The sequence below is a fragment of the Panthera onca genome, chromosome A2, assembly GCF_046562875.1.
Source record: "Panthera onca isolate mPanOnc1 chromosome A2, mPanOnc1 haplotype 2, whole genome shotgun sequence".
Taxonomy (NCBI): domain Eukaryota; kingdom Metazoa; phylum Chordata; class Mammalia; order Carnivora; family Felidae; genus Panthera; species Panthera onca.
The window spans coordinates 26735586-26755039 of record NC_138340.1 but is presented as its reverse complement, the minus strand read 5'-3'; the positions used below and the strand labels follow the sequence as shown (position 1 = coordinate 26755039).

General features: G+C 36.6%; 1 protein-coding gene across 26 annotated transcripts in view; it reads left to right on the top strand.

The window, feature by feature from the left end:
- CFAP20DC (CFAP20 domain containing) overlaps window positions 1–19454 on the top strand; it is a 239585-nt gene that overhangs the window by 131377 nt on the left and 88754 nt on the right. For 23 of the 26 annotated variants that reach the window (XR_009609729.3, XR_009609730.3, XR_009609728.3 and 20 more), the window contains 5 exons: window positions 422–586; window positions 14557–14693; window positions 15377–15539; window positions 17169–17285; window positions 18436–18555. Coding sequence is in view for 22 of the 26 variants with exons in the window: in XM_060631462.3 (XP_060487445.3) it covers window positions 422–586; window positions 14557–14693; window positions 15377–15539; window positions 17169–17285; window positions 18436–18555 (702 nt within the window). In the remaining 4 variants the exon portion in view is untranslated. Of the gene's footprint in view, window positions 1–421; window positions 587–10389; window positions 10485–14556; window positions 14694–15376; window positions 15540–17168; window positions 17286–17413; window positions 17534–18435; window positions 18556–19454 lie in introns of those variants that run through there. The other 3 variants (XM_060631445.3, XM_060631464.3, XM_078442880.2) reach the window with 3 other exon arrangements.

Sequence of the window (19454 nt, the reverse complement as noted above, 5' to 3'; positions counted from 1 at the left end):
GCTCTAGGTACTTATTCAATTATGTCATTGCGTGTACTGATCTCATATGAATGAGCCAGCATACTCCCAGAAATCTGCATCAGAGCGCCCCTAACTAGATCGTTTCTTGAGTCACATTTCTAGTATTGAAACATAAGTGTAAAATATATTCAGTGATTGCTCTCATTTATTGCACAAGTCTCCGAACCTGCTGTGTATGTTATACACCTTGTCTCATTTAATATTTCATACAGTCCTAGAAGGGAAGCAGTGCAATTACAACACTCATATACAGATGAGAAAGCCGAGGATGTAAGGTCATGTAACTCGTTCAGAGTTATACTCTAAAAATATTTTACTTTAATTGGTTTCATTTATAAGGTATGTCCATTTGGCAAAAATGACTTACATTTGGGAAATGAATGTTTGCCTCTGTTTTCAGCTGGATATGGGGTTCCCTTTCCAACCAATGAACCTACAGACATTATTCCTCGAAGCTGCCAGCTGACAACAGATGTTCCACAAGTCACACAGCTGCTAAACATGACTAAGCTCCGCCAAACCGAAATAAAATTTGGAGGTCATCCCCTGAATTCAGCAGAATCAGGTATGCACTCAGACACCTAAATTATAAGCATATTTATTTGTAAGACCAAAAAAAATAAGTAAACAAAAAAACAAAACGGAAAAAAACCGCACTGCAATGATGCTTTATAGCTTGAAGTTAAATACTGTCATTCCAGCATCGACCCGTGTCTGTGATAAATCATTGTAAACTTCTCTTTAGCAACTAAAATACTTTCTCGGTTTTTACATACCAAATCAAAACATCCTTGGTTATTCCTCTCCTTTTCCTGTATGCTTCCAAGCCCAGCCAATTATCCCTCCTAAACAATCTGACTCCAACTCTATCCTGTTGCTACTTTCATTGATCTGGTCCCCACCGTGGCCCTAGCCTCCCAGTTAATCTCCACATTGCTGTCAGAATTATCTTTCTGACTGTAGAAATAGAAATGTGATCCTGGGGCGCCTGGCTGGCTCAGTCGGTTGAGCGTCCAACTTCGGCTCAAATCGTGATCTCGCGGTTTGTGGGCTCAAGCCCCGCATTGGGCTCTGCACTGACAGCTCAGAGCCTGGAGCCTGCTTCGGATTCTGGATATCCCTCTCTCTCTGCCCCTCCCCCACTTGTGCTCTGTCTCTCAAAAATAAATGTAAAAAAAATTAAAAAAAAAAAAAAAGAAAGAAATGTGATCCTGTTGCTCTTTGATTAAAGACCTTTAATGCCCTTTCCCACCATTTTAGAAGACAAAATGAAACACCCCTTGGGAACTCACACAAAGCCAACCTCCCCTAGCCCAACCTCCTCTAGAGTTTCATGTCTCATACCCCATGTGTGACTTTCTGACCACTCTCTGTGGGCTTGTACACGTTCATATTTGGGGATTGCTGTTTCTTGGCCTAAAACGGCTGAATCCAACTTCAGCTCAGGTCATGATCTCACGGTTTGTGGGTTTGAGCCCCAGGTCGGGCTCTGTGCTGACAGCTCAGAGCCTGGAGCCTGCTTCCGATTCTGTGTCTCCCTCTCTTTCTCTGCCCTTCCCCTGCTCGTGCTCTGTCTCTCTCTCTCTGTCTCTCTCTGTCTCTCTCTCTCTCAAAGGTAAAAAAAAAAAAAAAAATGCATTAAAAATTAAAAAAAAAAGAAACCTAATATTCTTCAGCTGAGTGGTTCTCATCTTCCTGTTTGTTAGAATCATCTGGGACATTTTAAAAATAACTTATGTAAAAAAAAAAATTATTTTTTCCTAATGTCTGTGATTCATCTCCAGAGATTCTGACATAATTGGCCTTGGATGGATATTTAAATGCTTTCAGTGATTCTGATGTGTAGCCTGGGTTGAGAACCACTGGATCACACATCCAAACAAAGCTGTGGCTCAGCTGACACTCACATGGAAGTAATCCTGAGGAAAGTGAAATGATGGTCATAATAAGGCACTTACAGAGAAAGAAGTAGGTCCTGAAAGTATTCAATCAATACTTGCATAAATTTTTATTATAAATAAATATAAGACTTATGGAAGTGTAAGATGGTGCAGACGACTAAGCAAAGACAAGGAGATAGCAAAATACATGGGTGAGTTTTCTGAGGGATTAGTAAGTATGAAGAATGGCCTCCGAAGGCTGAATGGCTGGGTCAGAAGAATACCTGAAGAGTATTCTCCTCCTACTGTCCTAAAGGAGAGACACAGTAATGCCCCTTTTAGGAAGATGAATTTGACATCAAGATTCAAGATGAATCTTTAAGTCAGGTAAAACCAGAGATTAAGAAATACAACTCAGATGTCTTTACAGCCATCTGAGCAAATAATGTCAGTGATGACCCTGAGTGATGCTACAGGAGAAACACAGGCGGGACTTGTTGATTCCCAGGGAACAGATGGGGAAAAGAGCAGAGTCAAAGTTTGAGAGAGGTCAAAGTAGAATCCAGAGAAAGGAGCTAGCATGATGAAATGAAGGAGTTACAGAAATGGACTGTTTCACTCTCTATTTATCCTGGATTTATTTATTATTGGTATATTTTCTGTATGTCGATCATCATCAGCATTACATGTCCTAAATTGTATATTCCTAGAGAATTGGGACCTATGTTGTAACTTTTTCAGTTTAAACCTTGTCAGGGGACTATGTGTAAATAGACACTATATTCCTAAACCCTTTATTATGAAATTTCCAAACTTCCAGAAAAGTGGAGTGAAGACGTAATAAACCCCCATGTTCCTATCACCTGCTTCCATAATTGCCAACTTTAGGCAAGGCATTTTGGTAGCACAGGGCACAGGTTGTGAGAAATTGTGTATTTTTATAGGTACTATCTTTAAGGGGGGCAGGGATAGACAGAAACATAAATGGATGAAAAAGATCTCACTAACCAGACAGCTGCTGTAAACACCTCAGGTCACAAATCAATCTTAATGGAAGATTCACCACAGAATGAAATGAGTTACAGTGTTTTTTTTTGGTTTTTTTTTTTTTTTGATAACCAAACACTCTATCTGTATCTGATAGGCTGTGAATGCTTTCAGTAACAGTAATGACTAAGCTGTAAAGCCTATCAAATATAAGAGCAATTGTGAATACTCGTTTTTCTTTTATCTCTCTGGCTTAATGTTTTAAGAATTAATTATGTCTTTAAATGAAAACGCAAGTCTATATCCAGATTTTTTTAGTATCTTTTTTAAATTTAAAGTTCAAGGACACATGTAATGCCTGAGATTAAAGAGGAATTTGAGTAAATGTCAATTGCATCATTAACTCAATCTTATAATTAAACAGAAACTTTTTCGTAGGCCGTATTTGATCCTAACTTGTAGAAGAGGATATTAGTATATATTTTGCAAATTCCATGAATGGGATCTCAATTGATAGTAATAGTCAACTTGAGTCATGTATACAGAAAATTAATAATCATCATCTAATAGCAAACTTCTCCTGCCCTGTGAATCCCAATTTCTATTCCTTTATAACCATAAGGGTTATGATTGTTCCTCTTAACGTAAATCCCATTGCACATGCAAGGCAGCTAAGATTACTTGAAAATAGAGTAGTCTCCCTTTATCTGAGGTTTCAGTTACCTGTGGTCAACTGTGGTTCACGTCCTTGTGATGTATCCTCAGAAAGCCAGTAGTAGACTAACTCTAGGTCACACGCCTACATCATCCATCTCACTTCATCTCATCATGTAGAAATTTTATCATCTCACATCATCATAAGAGTGGTGAGTACAGCACAATAAGATATTTTGAGAGAAAACATATTCATGTAACTTTTATTACAGTATATTGTTATAATTGTTCTATTTTATTATCAGTTATTGTTGTTAATCTCTTACTGTGCCCAATTTATAAATTAAACTTTATCAGAGGTATGTATGTATAGGAAAAAACAGTATATATGTGGTTTGGCATTATTCATAGTTTCAAGCATCCATTGGTGGTCTTGGAACGTATCATCTGGGGATGGGAGGAGGCTACTGTATATTGAACTTTGTGGTTCTCTTTCTACAAATACTTTGCAGTTGCTAATTTTGTCATTTGTGGGCTTTGAAACTTACTATAAATGAATATAATTATAATTATTCTTCTCTGTATAAGATATTTTATTTGAAAGGTGCAGCTAATGACTAATGCCCAAGGGCAGACTTTCTAATCTTGGAAAAGCCAGAAGATATTTCTTCATTTTAACTATTTGTTTTTGTGTCTGTCTGAAAAATGGATTCCCCATGATGAGATTTTGAATTGCATGAGAAAATTACTGTGTGCTCTTATAATTGACTGTACAGTACTCATGCCAATTGTGTTTTTTATTATAAATGCACACACTGAGAGCCCAGTGAAGCTGCCACAGAAAGAAGTAGTTGCTTCCTATGGATGCTTTCTAGTATGTTCCCTTGAGCAAAAGAGGAAACCTTGAAGCTTCCATTTTAGAGTGCGTTTTGCTGAATGTCACATAACTTGATCAAGAGCACTAATAAAATTAATAAGATAATTGTGTTTCCCAAAAGCCAACGTTCCCACACTTCTGCTCTGTTCACTTTGTCAGTTCCCAGTGCACATTAGCTAATGACTGTTAGCCTGCAGAGAATTGTGGGGTCTTTAATGATCTTATTTTCATTAATGGGACCCCAGTTTAATTGAACCAGAGAATCTGTCTGGTTATTGAAGTTGAGCATTCGGCTACTAATGACAAGATGCAATGGTCCACTAAGCACAAATCAAAACTAGTAATTTGCTTAAAAATTAGAATGCAGTTTTCCCAAGTACCCTCCTTTCCACAGCAGAGGTCTTAGTGGGCTTCTACTCCTTTTTTAAATAAGAAGAGACTGGCATCTCTATCTCACAGCACAGTTGCACATAGGTAAGTTAATGCATTTAGCACAACCCTGAAATAATCATCTAACTATAGTTGGCACTGGTGAGATCCTTATTAGAATTTCTTCTTTGGGTTTCACATTATGAAAGCAAAATTCAAATCAGGTAACAAAATTCACTGTAAAGTAGAACCTAAAAGAAGAAGGATTTGAATCCTGACTCCAGGAAAAAACAAAACAATTTTTTAAACTCACACTTTCAGTAAAGCCTTGTCTTAAGATTATTGGTTTAAAGAGATGTCACAATTTCTGGATCCAATGTCTGATAATAAGAGTAAACTCCACTGTCTCTTACATTTGAATTATATATCCTCTTTCCCCATCTTTAGCAAAAATAAGGCATAACTGGTCATATTCCTTCATTAAAAATTTTTAAGCATGAAAGGAATTTAGTCTGGGTATTGATCAGTATCTGTGAAATTCGTTAACAGCAGACATATCACAAATCATACATAGAGTGAATTTTAATTTTTCTGTGATATTTCCACCAAATATTGATGAAACTTTGATATATAAATATTACTACAATATTAAATGTGAAAAACACATCTAATCCATTTAATAATTGTGCTACTTTTGCAGGACTGACTTGTTCCAACCTTTCCATTTCTCCTTTAGATGTCTATTACAGCATGGGTTATAATAAAAACCTGTGCATAGTAGGGAGTTGATTAAATACCCAGACAATAAGATATTATGGATACAGCTATACAGATGACCTGATCTGCTTATGATGGTCTGGAAAGGTCTCAAAGCTGTGTCAGTGAAGCATGGAAACATAGGATGCTATTTCTGTATGAGCCCACTGACTTAAGTAAATAAGATAGCTACCTAGGAATGCTGGTATATGCATACATTTTTTTAAGGAAATACAAAAAAATTTACAATGACCTTTAAGAACGAGGACTAGTAGAGGCAAGGGGCAGGAAGATAAGACTTTTACTTCTCATGTCTTCCTCCCTTTAGAGAATTTTAACTTTCTTAATTCATGATTTGTGATATTACTAGATGTATTATGTTAGAGCAATTATGAGACATTTTTAGTTTCTTCTATATGCTTTTCTGTCTTTTGAAAAACCCAGAGAATTGCTATAAAATTAAAATATATTTCTTTATTTAATGTCAGTATTTTGATTTAAGATATATATTGGGAAGTAAATCCAAAAGTAGTGACAAAATAAAATCTTTTAAGTATATAGTTAAATATTAAATTTTTTTATGATATAATAGGGAAATATGTATTTTAACCTATACTGTATTAGTATGAATTATGCTCACATACATTTTTACACATAGTTCACATAGTGGTGAACCTGGGACTGTAATCATCAAGGTCCTCATCCTCTCTGTAACATCACTCTGCTTTCGTTTCCATCACAGCACTTACCCTTACCTGGTATCTTTTTGTTTACTTAATTGTTTGCTTATTGTTGTGTCCCCAACTGGAATGTGAGCTTCAAAACTGCAGGGGTCCTAGTATCCCTAGCACCTAGCTCAGTCTTTAACACTTACAGGAACTGAATAGATATTTGTGAATTAAGTGATCAATGAGTGATGCTAGCCATATAATTTGAGCAGGTGAGTATATTAAGCAGCAAATCATCATCATCATCACCACTAATATTTAGTGAGTTTTTGCTATATCTTTTACATAGTGTATTAGTCAGGTTTCTCCAGAGAAACAGAACACACACATATATACAACTTACATATAATACAGGCTTTGATAGATAACTTCCACCATTAGGTTTTAGAATAAAGAGAGAGAGACCTATCATAAGGAATTGGGTCACGCAGTTTTAGAGACTGAGAAGTCTCAGGATCTGCAGTCATCAAGCTGGAGACCCAGAAGAGCCGATGATATAGTTCCTGTCCAAACCCAAATGCCTGAGAACCAGGAGACCTGATAGTGAAAGTGCCAGTCGGAGGGCAGCTGCAGACTTCTTAAGGAGTCAGGCAGAGAGATCAAATTCTCCCTTCCTCCACTTTTTTGTTTTATTCAGCCCCTCCATGGATTGGGTGATGATGCCCACCTACCATGGGGCTTGGGGTGGAATTTACCAATTCAAATGTTAATTTCATCCAAACTTGCCCTCACAGTCACTCTCAGAGTCATAGTTAATCTGGGCACCCTGTGGCCCAGTCAAGGTGATAGATACATAAAATTAGCCATCACACATCATTTATCCCATTTAATCCTCTGATACACCTTTTTGTGTAGAAACCATCAGAATCACCATTTTGAAGATAAGGAAACTGAGGCTCACAGAGATAAAGTAATTAGTGAGTGGTAGACCTAGGATTGACCAGGCAGTCTGTTTTAGAGATGCATTCTTAATTACTCACTCCCATTAAGCAATTTCTGGGGAGCCTTCTCTCATATTATAGGAAACTGTCCTAGTTCCAAAACCAAATGATGGAAATTATGTACTAAGGCCTGTGTTATGTATAAGCTCCATTCTTTATTCAAAATGGAAAGTTTTCCTGAGATGATAAAATGGTTTCCCTGAAAATGTTCCTTTACTCATTAATAGTAAACACCAAAAACTAGGCCATTGATAGCTTTTTAATAAATTAAGAGTTTGTGAAGAAAAGTAATATCTTGTGCTTTATTGCTTTTTATCTTGTTGCCATAGCCTAACTTTACACACAGATGACATTGTCTAAGGTCATACACAAGTTTAGTGGAGAAAGAGCTATTCTAATTTTAGTTTTTAATGTGTTTTATTGCCTTTCAAAAAATGTCTTAAATTTTTTATTAATGAGATATGGCTAAATACTGGTATTAATTATTTGCAAAAATTGAAGAGTGATTTTCATCACCTAAGGCCTTCCCTGCTTTAGTCACTCACCTACCTACCTGTCTTTTCATCATGCTTCCAGAGTTTACAGACTGCCAGTCCTCCCAGCTGGTCTAAAAGAGTTTTGAAATAAAATTTTCTGCATAGGATGTGCACTCTCAAATTAGCCACACTTCCCCCACCTCACATTCTGTAAGTGCCTGCCTTTCACATATGTGTTACCTGCCTGGCATTGAACCCACTTCCGTTTCCATTTGTCCTTCTCCCCACACCCTACTTTCTTTCCTCTGAAAAAGGATATTACAGTATTATATTCTATATTTGATACCTCATAAACCCCATTTGTCTTCACCACATACATTAACTATCATGTCCTTAAAGTTCTGGTACTTACCTATACAGGCATTAACAGACCCACTTTTCAGATAGCAAAATAAGTGTTTCATCAGATGTCTTCACAAAACTGCACAGAAAATAAATAGCGGACATGGGAAGAATCCCCTGCAATGCCCTCGTGGCCCACTGAGGGCAGCATCGTGTGTGGTAAGCCTTGGGACACTGGAGTTCTGAGCCCCTGCTCTGTGTGGACAGATCTCTGAACATCATGAGCCTCCATTTCTTCATCTACGGAGGACATAGGATAATATCACAAGTGATTGGAAATTGCACAGAGGCTATGTACGTATCATATCCGTCATCTTTTAGATTCCAAGTTGAATGTCTCTCCCCGCTAACCCCAATACTAGATACCAGCCCTCTGTTAAATACACTTAATAACCTTCTGAACTTTTCCTGCACACCTCTTATCACACTGGTAATCATGTAGTTATTTATGAATGACTTGCTGTAATATCTGTCTCCCCCATGAGACTGTGGGCTCCTTGAAGGAGGTATGTGTTCATCTTATTCCCTGTCTTACTCTGTGCCTAGAGCTGCTGGCCAGGGCAGATGCCTAATCATTACTGAAAGGATAGGTGAATGAAGGAATAAATAAATGATTATGAACGGACTTTGTAAAGTGTTAAATGCTATTCAAGATGTAATATATTAACAGCATATTTACTAACCATTTAGTCCCTACTAAGCACAGTATTTGGCATGTTACATGCATTGTTTCATACAATCTAACAAAAGCACCATAACTTAAGCACTGTCATTATCTCAATCTTAATGAAAGAAAGTGAGGCTTAGAAAGGTTAAGCACCTTGTCTAAAATAATATTGCTCCACAGAACAGCCCTTTTTGTATTTTTGACATTCTTTATAACAGTGCACATATAATAAAATAAAAATTAATCCAATTCAAGGTCTGGATTCTGGTAGCAAGTTTAATTCTGATTTGATTGCTAGATAATAGATGTAAGTCTTGAGCGTGACCCTTCAATGATTAGAGTTGAAAATTCAGCAAGTTTTTCTGGTTAAGCTTTGAAAACCCTGCAAACTTAAATGACTATTATAATTAGAACATTGTATCTTGAGACAAAAATGAATGTTTATTTTTCTAAGAGACAATTAGAGAGTAGACCCTCAGGTTTTATATTCTAACTACAAAGGCATGTACCCCTCATAAAATAGCAAAATAATTAATGGTAACATCTCTGACCTACACCAAGTTCATTTTCCACAAACTCAAGAAAATGAAACGCCTAGAGCATGACTTTAATCTAATCGTGATTTTTAACCTTATATTGTGCATATTGATATCATTCTTAAAAGAGCTCCCTTTAGAATTCAAAAGGCATGGGTTTCTGCTTGTAGTGTTCTTTTATTAAGATTTTTCTCATTATAGAAACTTTGTCCCTTTTACTTTTTATTTTAGAAACCAAAGTCTAAGTTACTTTCCCTTGTAGGTTTTAATTAGGATTCTCTTACAGTAGATAAATAGCATGATACATATTTACAGAGAGAATCATGACAATGATTATAAATAGAATTACTAAAATGAAACAGGCTTTAAGAATGTATATATGTTAATTGTACCAAAAAGTTGAGTCTATTAACTAAGGAGATAACCTAATGGGAGAGTATTGATATACTTTGGTTTGTGAAAAACATGCACTAGCATTTGTAAATTTTAGAAAATAGACTTAAATTTAAATGCGTAGTGATAGATTACTCTTTAAAGAAACCCTATAGATGAGGATCATATCTAACTTTCTGTGATTTAGAAAATTGTATCATATGAGGTTTAGGTATACCTTTAATGGTCACTGGATATCTACTGCTAAGCAAGATATTCCTCTAAAAAATTCAAGGTATTTAGGAATTTTTTAAAATACCTACAAACTAGTTAATATGTACATTTTGTTGAATTAAAGCTGGAACTATATCAGTATGACCTTTTAAATATGCCCTCCCCTAAAAAAATCTTCCTTTTAATCTTGAATGCTATTTATAATTGTGGTGAGATTTATCCATTGTCTACCATGTACTGTACTGGGCTCCACAGGTGGGGATACATACAGTACCAAATAAATGGCCTTTCTATTCAAAGGAGCTTGAATTAATTGGGGGGAACATATATATGAAGAGTAAGAAAAAACATTAAGGAAATTGCCCCATAAGATGTTTGAACAGAAAGATATGCAAAAAATATGCCCATTCCTAATGGTTCCCATGACTGGAAGTTCCAAAAAAAAAAAAAAAAATTCTCCTATTCTGATTACTGAAAATTTCCATGTAGGCCCAAGCCAACTCCCATGACATTCAGGACTCTCAGTGGCTCTTTCTGGGGAAAATCCACATTTGAGAACAAAATCAATAGTCCAGGATTTGTTCTACTTGGTCACAAAAGGTACAAACGATGATAGATTCTATAACAAATTTTTCCAATTGGCCTGGGATTTGAGTGTCATTTCTTTCTGTTATTGGTCCTGAGAGGCTAACAGGGTTTTGTTAACTCCAAATGGATATTTATAATGACTTTTAAAACACAGATGTACATACAACCAATAATCTATTTGCTAACACTAGAAAATTTCACATGTAATCTGAGTAGGCATCTGATTGTAGTGCCATAGCATTACTACTGTTGAAAGCCATACCACTCATTTAATTATCAATGTGTGTTGGTCATTGTTGATCCTTCTCATCCCCCATATCCTGGCAGTTGTCCAGTCCTATCCAGTCTTCGTCCTCAGTTCACAGACAGATTTTTCTTAAAATGAAAACTGAAATTCTAGCCAAAGTTAAAAATATTTAGTCATTGGGGCACCTGGGTGGTTGAGCGTCTGACTTCAGCTCAAGTCATCATCTCATGGTTCGTGGGTTCAAGCCCTGCATCAGGCTTGCTGCTGTCAGTGCAGAGCCCACTTTGGATCTTCTGTCCTTCTCTCTCTGTCTGTGCTCTCTCTGTCTCTCTCTCTCTCTCAAAAATAAGTTAAAAAAAAAAAAGAAATATTTAGTCATTTAATCCAACATCCCTTTGATTCATTACATTTAATGATTTATTCATTTTGCTCAGCAAGTATCTATAACTCCATGTCAGGCACCAGACTAGCAATTCAGGGGTGAAGAAGTGAGCTACTGAGTTTATTATCTACTGAAGCATATATTATCAGAGAATCCCACAAACACATGTAAAAGGGCAATTTTGACTTAAATTAATGTGAGGGAAAGGTTATGGGAATACCTGTACTGGAAGAGCCTTCTAGCCATGGGGAACAGCATGCACAAATGGTCTGGTAGGCAGGAAGAGCTGAGGAGGCCAGTCTTTTGAGAGAGCAGAAAATGAGAGTGAAAGGTATGAAGTGAAGCAAGAACATGTAGGTTTTTGCAGCTACTGTTAAGGGCTTTCTTCTTAATCCTAAGAGCAGCAGGGAAGCCATTGAAAAGTTTTGAGGGAAAGGAGTGCCTCCATCATAAGACCACTCTGGCTGCATTTTGGAGAGGGCATGGGACAGGGAGCCAGAACAGACATGGTAGGTCACTTAGAGGCTTTGCAATCATCCAGGAGAGGGATGATGATCGCCTGGATTGCAGTGTTGGCAGAGGCAGTACAGAGAAGTGGACATGGATTGGCTGTGGAGAAGGTGGAGGGAGGAGTCAAGAATGATACCCAGATCCTAACTGTTCAAACTCAATGGATTGTAGTGCCGTAATCTAGACCAAGTTTTCTGTTGGAAGCATCTTGGAGACGTGGAAAAGGAATTGAGCAAGAAGGCCACTGGAGACAAGGAGTAGAGCTCTGAAGAGAGGACTAGGCTAGAAATGGAAAGTAGAAATGGAAAGTAGGAAGTCATCTGGTATCTGAATCTGCCTCAGAACAGCCAGAATAGCCTCCCACACTTCTGCTTGGACACCTTCAAAATGACAGAAAATTCTCCACCACCATGACCAGACATGCTTAATTAAAGAAAGATGCTCCTTATGTTGGAGTAAAACCTTGAAGTAAATTCTTCTCATTAGTTATGTTCTTGCCCTTTGGACAAATGGAATCTCTCTTCTACCAAACAGGGCTTCAAGAATTTGAAGAATACTGAAACAGTACAGCTGCTCACCACTTTGCCAGCCATTTTAGTCTTCTGTCCAGCAAACATTCTCTCATATCATGTCAGCAATCTGACCCTTGCCCAACCCTTCAGCTTCATCTGTTGCAGACACAAAACCAGACCCAGAACACCCATCTTTCCACACATGTTGCTTCCACTCAGATCTAAATAAACACTTGGAGCTTCCCAAGCGTGGCATGCTTTCACTAATTTTTGTGCCTTTTCTCATGCCTTCTCAGGGGAGTGGTTTTTAACTCTAGCACATGTAAAATCATAGCTCTACAGCAGAGGCTAAAGAGACCACCCAGCTAACTATAGGAATTTTTTCAAGGAATAGATCAGACAGAAAGTGGCCAATAGCTCATGTATATCCAGGACTGTGGGACAAACGTGGACTTACTTGGAGCCGACATCATAATATTCAAGTTGGTTCTGTCTTGCAAGTGAGCAGAGCAGAAGACTTTCTAGCTTGCAGGCAGTTTTTTGATTTAAGGACCATCACCCTCACCTGCTCTTTTAGTCCGGGAAGCCTACCTACAGTCACAAAGAGCCCCACAGCCTCATCTATTCAGGAGTTCCTCCAGCAGCCTTCCATGTGGTCATTCAGAGACCAAGGCTCCTTTTATGCAATGATTCTTCTCGGAGCCTTAAAGTCCTCCCTTGGATCTTCTTCATCTTGTCAAGAGATGAGGGCAGAGAGATTACTGGGGATTATGCAGGGGGTTTTAGAGGCCAGGAATTAGTTTACATTTCTCACGTTTCACTTCTTATGGTCTCATTAACCAGAACTCAGTCACATGACCCATATAACTGCAGAGAAGGCTCAAAATGTAATGTAGCTGTATGCCCAGAAGGGAAAGATAGCAAGGGTTGGTAATCACATCTGCCCTATCCTGGAGGTGAAACCAATTTGTTCTCTTTCTCCCACAAAACTTTCAATGATACCCTGTTGCCTAACCAAATTTAAAATTGGCTCTTAGCATTTTAAGGCTCTGTTCATTGTGACCCAAACTCATCCTTCCAGCTAAACTGGTAATTTCATTCCCCAAGGATACCCTACCAGTTCACTCTTCCTTGTGTTTATTCAGACACTTTTTTCTGTCTAGGGCACCCCACATCTTTCATTCTTGAAATCTTATGTCATTCAAGGTCCATTCAAGAAGTCACTTACTCTTTGTCTTTTTTTTAATCGTGAGAGGTGCACTCCTTAATCCCCATCCCCTATTTCACCCTTCCCCCACCCACCTCCTCTCTGGTAATCATCAGTTTGTTCTCTGTCGTTAATAATCTGTTTCTTGGTTGTCCCTCTCTTTTTTACTGACCCCTTTTCTTATTTGTTTTGTTTCTTAAATTCCACATATGAGTGCAATCATATGGTATGTGTCTTTCTCTAATTGGCTTATTTTGTTTAGTATAATACTCTGTAGCTCCATCTATGTCGTTGCAAAGGGCAAGATTTCATTCTTTTTTAACACTAAATATTTAGTAACTTAGTGTGTATATATATATATGTGTGTGTGTGTGTGTGTATATATGTGTGTATATATATGTATATATATATGTGTGTATATATATATATGTGTGTATACACACACACACACACACACACACACACACACACATATATATATATATATATACATAATTCACATCTTCTTTATCCATTCATCTATCAGTGGACACTTGGGCTGCTTCCATAGTTCCATAGTTTGGCTATTGTAAATAATGCTGCAATAAACATAGGGGTGCAGGTATCCCTTGAATTAATGTATTGGTATTTGGGGGGTAAATACCCAGTAGTGTGATTACTGGATTGTAGGGTAATTCTAATTTTAATTATTTGAGGTATAAGAGGTCACTTATTCTTCATTCCCACTGGTCTGCTTTATGTTACGGTTACCTGTTGTACTATCACCTCCTTCCAGACTCCTCGAGGGCAAGCAGTATATCTTATCTATTTTGTGTCCCTGATAACCTCTAGTATGTGCTCAAGAGAGTGCTCAATCAAATATTTGTTCACTTGACTTAGTTTTATTTAAACTACTTCCTTACTAGGATGTATTTTTTAGTAACTGTTCTCCTCCTCTCTTTTTTTGAGGCAAAATATTTGTGGCAGTGAGCATAAGAACTATTTGGGAGAGCTTGTTAAAATTATAGATTTCTGCCTCCCCTCCCTAAGATGCTAATTCTACAGATCTGGTAGATCTGATGTTAGGCTTCAGCATCTGCATTTTTTATAAGTGCCCTGTAGTGGAATTTGGATCATGTGACACCTGGATTGTATTTTCAGAAACATTGCAACATGGTACTAGTCATTATATCCATTAATGGACTATTATTGCCTTCCTTAAACAAAACAGATCAGTTCATTAACAAGGGAACAGGCAGTGTGCGTACCAGTAAAAATCACGATGTTTGTCATATCGCCTTTGGATCCAGAGTACTTGGACCACCTCCACTCTCTGGCAGAAGAAATAACATGAGGATATCCAGTGAGGTAGGAGCAAGATTTGAAGAGCTCATCTAAGCATGAGAGGCATGGGAAGGGAAGGGTTTTTTCCCCAGTGCAGGGGTTGGGGGTTGGGGAAGAAGGAGACAGACTACATGCCAAAAGCAGAAGGCTTGAATAAATTTGGAACAAATTCTGGATTTTTAAAAAAACCTCAAAACTGTTTTATTTTTGCCATATCAACACAATTAACATTTCTGAGTATTCTTTTCATTAACTGTGTTCACAAAACTTAACGACAAATATATGTGAGCACACTTTATGGTCTCTCCTTCAAAAAGGAATTGGATCATCACCAGACACCTTACAACAACCAGATTCTCAAATGTTATATTTTTATTTTTAATTTCCTCCGAATTTCAGACATATACAGAAATTTTCAACTCACCGCCTACCTACTAAAGATGGAATGTATCAAATAAGCACATTTTAACTTGTGTCTAGAAGACGTGCTTGACTTCTGTTTTATCTCATGTTATATTTCTCCTTCCATTCCTTTCCAATTTTCTACTATAATTTTCCTCTCCACCAACTTTCTAATCTATTCATTTCCTCTAGTTTTTTTTCCTCACATTTTAGTTGCCCAAATATTATTAATCTGTGTATATTCTACAGGAAATAAATGCAATTCCCATATTTAAAAATGTGCAGATAATTCCTTTCCCTTATAGACAATAAGATCCATTGGGTCCAGAAATAACCGATCATGCCAACAGTCTATGGCAGAGAACTGTGTTAGCAGTGCAGAAATGTCAGCCTCACTGATACCTGAGTCGGAGGAGCAAAGAGATAAAGAAAATATTCGCCAAATAAAGCAGACCGTACCTATTCATGGTAAGAATCGTGCATAAGTTTGTTTTTAATTTTTTTTATGTGTATCTATTTCTGAGAGAGAGAGAGAGAGAGAGAGAGAGTGCAGGCTAGGGAGGAGCAGAGAGAAAGGGAGACACAGAATCCAAAGCAGGCTCCAGGCTCTGAGCTGTCAGCACAGAGCCCAATGCGAGGCTCGAACTCACAAGCCATGAGATCATGACCTGAGCTGAAGTCAGACGCTTAACTTACTGAGCCACCAGGCATAAGTTTTGATAGCTAGGGGAAAACAGTTAGAAATGTTCTTGTGAAGATAAATTCGAAGTTATATTCTTGACTAGATCTTACATCCAGAGAATTATCATTTAAAAATGAAAAATATGGAAAAAAAATAATTAAATAAATAAAAATGAAAAAGATGGCGGATTTTGAAGTATGTTTCAAATTTATACATATATTATCATCTAGAACCTATTATTCTCTTTATTCCACTATTTCAAATTGCCACAGTACCCTGTGTTTTTATTTTATGATGATTGGCAAGGAAATAATATAGCATTCTACTGTCACTATATTTTGAGAACTCCACCTGCATTTTAAGTTTTCTTAATTATATCTTTTAACTAATCTGTTCCATTTATAAAGTGCTTTTTATTTTCTCTTGTTGATATAAAAAGAACCCTGTTGGTGAAGAGGAGATTTTTGTCCCATTTTATAGATTGAAGGTTCATGGCTAACAAAGAGGCAAAGTGATTTGAAATTTGTAATCATTGGAAAGGATTGAGACCAGCACCAAAGGCTTACCACTCACTGTCAGTTTTTCCATTCTTGCATGTCTGACTTTTGTGAGAGTTGAAAAGAGGGGCACTTGTGTTCATTTTATTTGCTTTAGAGATTAATGATCATTATTACAGACTATATTTCCCATGCAATACAAAACTGAGATAAAGAAATGAATAACACAGATATTTAGTCCCAACTCTACCACCATTTGTGAGACCTTAATCAAATTTCCCAAACCTTGTGGGCCTCAGTTTCCTCATCTATAAAATGGGGATAAAATTACTGCTGGCACTATAGTAGTAATGACTGCCTCACATGGTCTTTGTGAGGATTCAAGAAGAAAAATCAGTCAAATACACCATATTGTGCCAAGAAATTAAACATTCAGTTATTATTAAGTGCTACTATGAGTATTATTATTATTACTATTACATAATTAAATTACACTTAAGAATTATTTTTCAGGTTTAATCTCAGTTCTCCATGGTTCTTTAGAAATTTATCTACCTCTTCTTTTAAAGGAAGAAATTATTTTTCTGTATTAGCTATCAGTTCCATTTTTTATGTTTTTTAATACAGCGTGTTGTGTGATTAACATTAACCAAATTACCTATAGCTCTCTGTAAGGTTATGTTACAAGAATAAAATGTGTTAGTAATTTTGAAAGCCTCATATGATCCTAATATTGGAGTAGGAATAAATACCTATTTTCCATGAAGGAATAAGTTATGCTTTTGATATAGCTTTGCATGATGTCAAAATGATACGAGAACATTCTCATTATGGCTCTAATTATATTTACTGAGTTATTTCAAACCATATACTACTTTCTGTTCTGGCTTTTTGTTCTTTGATATGAAAACATACCAGCTGATCTGCATGTTATGCACCCACATCCCCCTCAAGAACCATCAGCAGATAAGAATAATAACAGGAGAAGATTACGATTAAAAAGCACCAACAGAGAAAGGACAGAGGCACACCGAGGTACGACCCTAATTCAATACTATCTTATATCTGTATATTATTCAGAACAATGGAATCTCTCTCTGCAGGTTGTAAATTTCAAAGGATTACGAACCAATTCATTTAAAATATAAATATCTTTTCTACAGGGATTATGGAAATCAAATTTTCTGCAAAAGAATTGCTCTAGAGCCCTAACGGAGATTTGCTGGATTAAATAGACAGTACCGCAGAAATAAAGGACTTCCTACTTTCTACTCTCAAAGGCTGAATAAGCTTAAATTACTGTTTTTTAGAAACGGCCCAAATTTGATAGGGGAGGTTTCTTCCTGCAGACTTTCCTAAAATTGAACTTAACTCGTAATTTTTCATGTTTCATTTATATCTCTTCTTTTTAAATTGAGCCCTTTTCAGATATGCATATTCATCTTTTTTTACATTTACTGTCTCTCCCTTTTGACTCTATGCCATCTGATATAATGTAGGTTAAAATTTCAACTGTTTGCAACCAGTAAAGCATTAGATAAATTTAGATGGCTATTATAGTTATCCCTTTGAATACTGGATTTGAGGTAATGCAAGGATAGATTTGTCTGCACATGCAGTAGTTACCCTGAGTCAAGCCCAGAGTACGTCTTGTACTCATCTGCTACCATAATTTCTCAAAAATGTAGGGTTCTTGGGTACGCTGAAATTCAACTTGTTAGGATTTGTGTTATTTTTATAAAATGATAGAAAAATTAATTGTGTCCATTTTCTTAAGATGCTGAAGGAAAGAGCTTGGTTTAAAAGAGTCTGTTTCAGCAAGAGTTGTAATTTAAAGTAAACACACTCCATTTTATGTGGAACCAAAGGGGAAAATATAGACCTTTTAAAAATGATACGGGTTTTGGAATTCCTTTTATTACATATTGTAAAACTTAAATCTAAAATGTCCCCCATGCAAATATCAAGGAGTTTAAAGATGAACCGCTACAAAAATGCAGCTGAGTTCATCTTTAAAACATTCTAGTGGAAAAGAAAAAAAAAACTGCATATAATCTGTATTGTCACCTCTGATGTGCTTTTCAATAGTCATGTAGAAAAGTACCCCATGTTAATAGTGTTCTTTGAAAATAACTTTTTTAAAAAATCAAAAATAACATAGTGGAAAATATTTATTCCAATAAAGGCTGTTCTTCAGGAAATAACAGGAATGAAGATAAAGCGACAACCCCCCTCAACAGTGTGTCCCAACAGAAAGCAGAGATGAACCCAAGCTCTCCAGCACCACAGTCTCCTGATCAAGCAGGTTGGCACCCCAGAATCGTTAATAATGAATAAAATCTAAGTATGTCGAACATTTCAAACCCAGTCATTTTGAAAAGTTGTGATTCAGTCGCTTGCTAAAAATCTATCATTTTTCATAAATCTCCTTTTAACCCCACTTGCATGTCAGACTTTGAGGGATGAAAGGGTATTTTTATGTTCAAGTTTCAATGCATCAGAAGGAAAGTTTGAAACTCCAAAGTTTTAACATGACATCATCACCATCCCCAAAGATTACCTATTGTTACAAGTCCCCCATCCTCTTTATAATGGAGATGGTTGGAGTCTAGCACATTGAGCCCATCAACATATCTTGCCTAGCAGGTGTGTGGTACTTTTACAAAGGCGAATTGTTCTGAGCAAGGGAAAAGGGAAAATAAATGAAAATTGTTTGTAGTTTGTCAGTCTTATTTATGCAATGTTGAAACCTTCATTAAAATGTTAGGCGCAATTAGTGTCTCTAGCATAAATCTGACTGTGTAGAAAAACTAATTAGATGTTTAGGTGATCATTCTTGCATTTATCTTGTTTGCTGCAATATTGTGATTACACAGTAATTTACATATTTTCCTAAGAAAACACACCAAATTATTCATTACAATTGATATGGAAATACTTTGAGGTAAAACTACAAATTCCAAAAAAGCATGTGGCGGTGAGATAATTAGAGTCCGTTTGGTGTAAAAACACTCCTTTGACTTTGACTTTTTGACAGTTAATAATATGTTTGGCAATAGGTCATGCACGTTGTTTAATTACATAATGAAGATTCCCAGTATCTTTTCCTCCAATTTTCTTTACGGATCCATGTATGTAATGCAACACGTTAGGTTTTTTTTAAATCTTTTTCAACATTTACTTATTAATAAAGCATCTACAGAG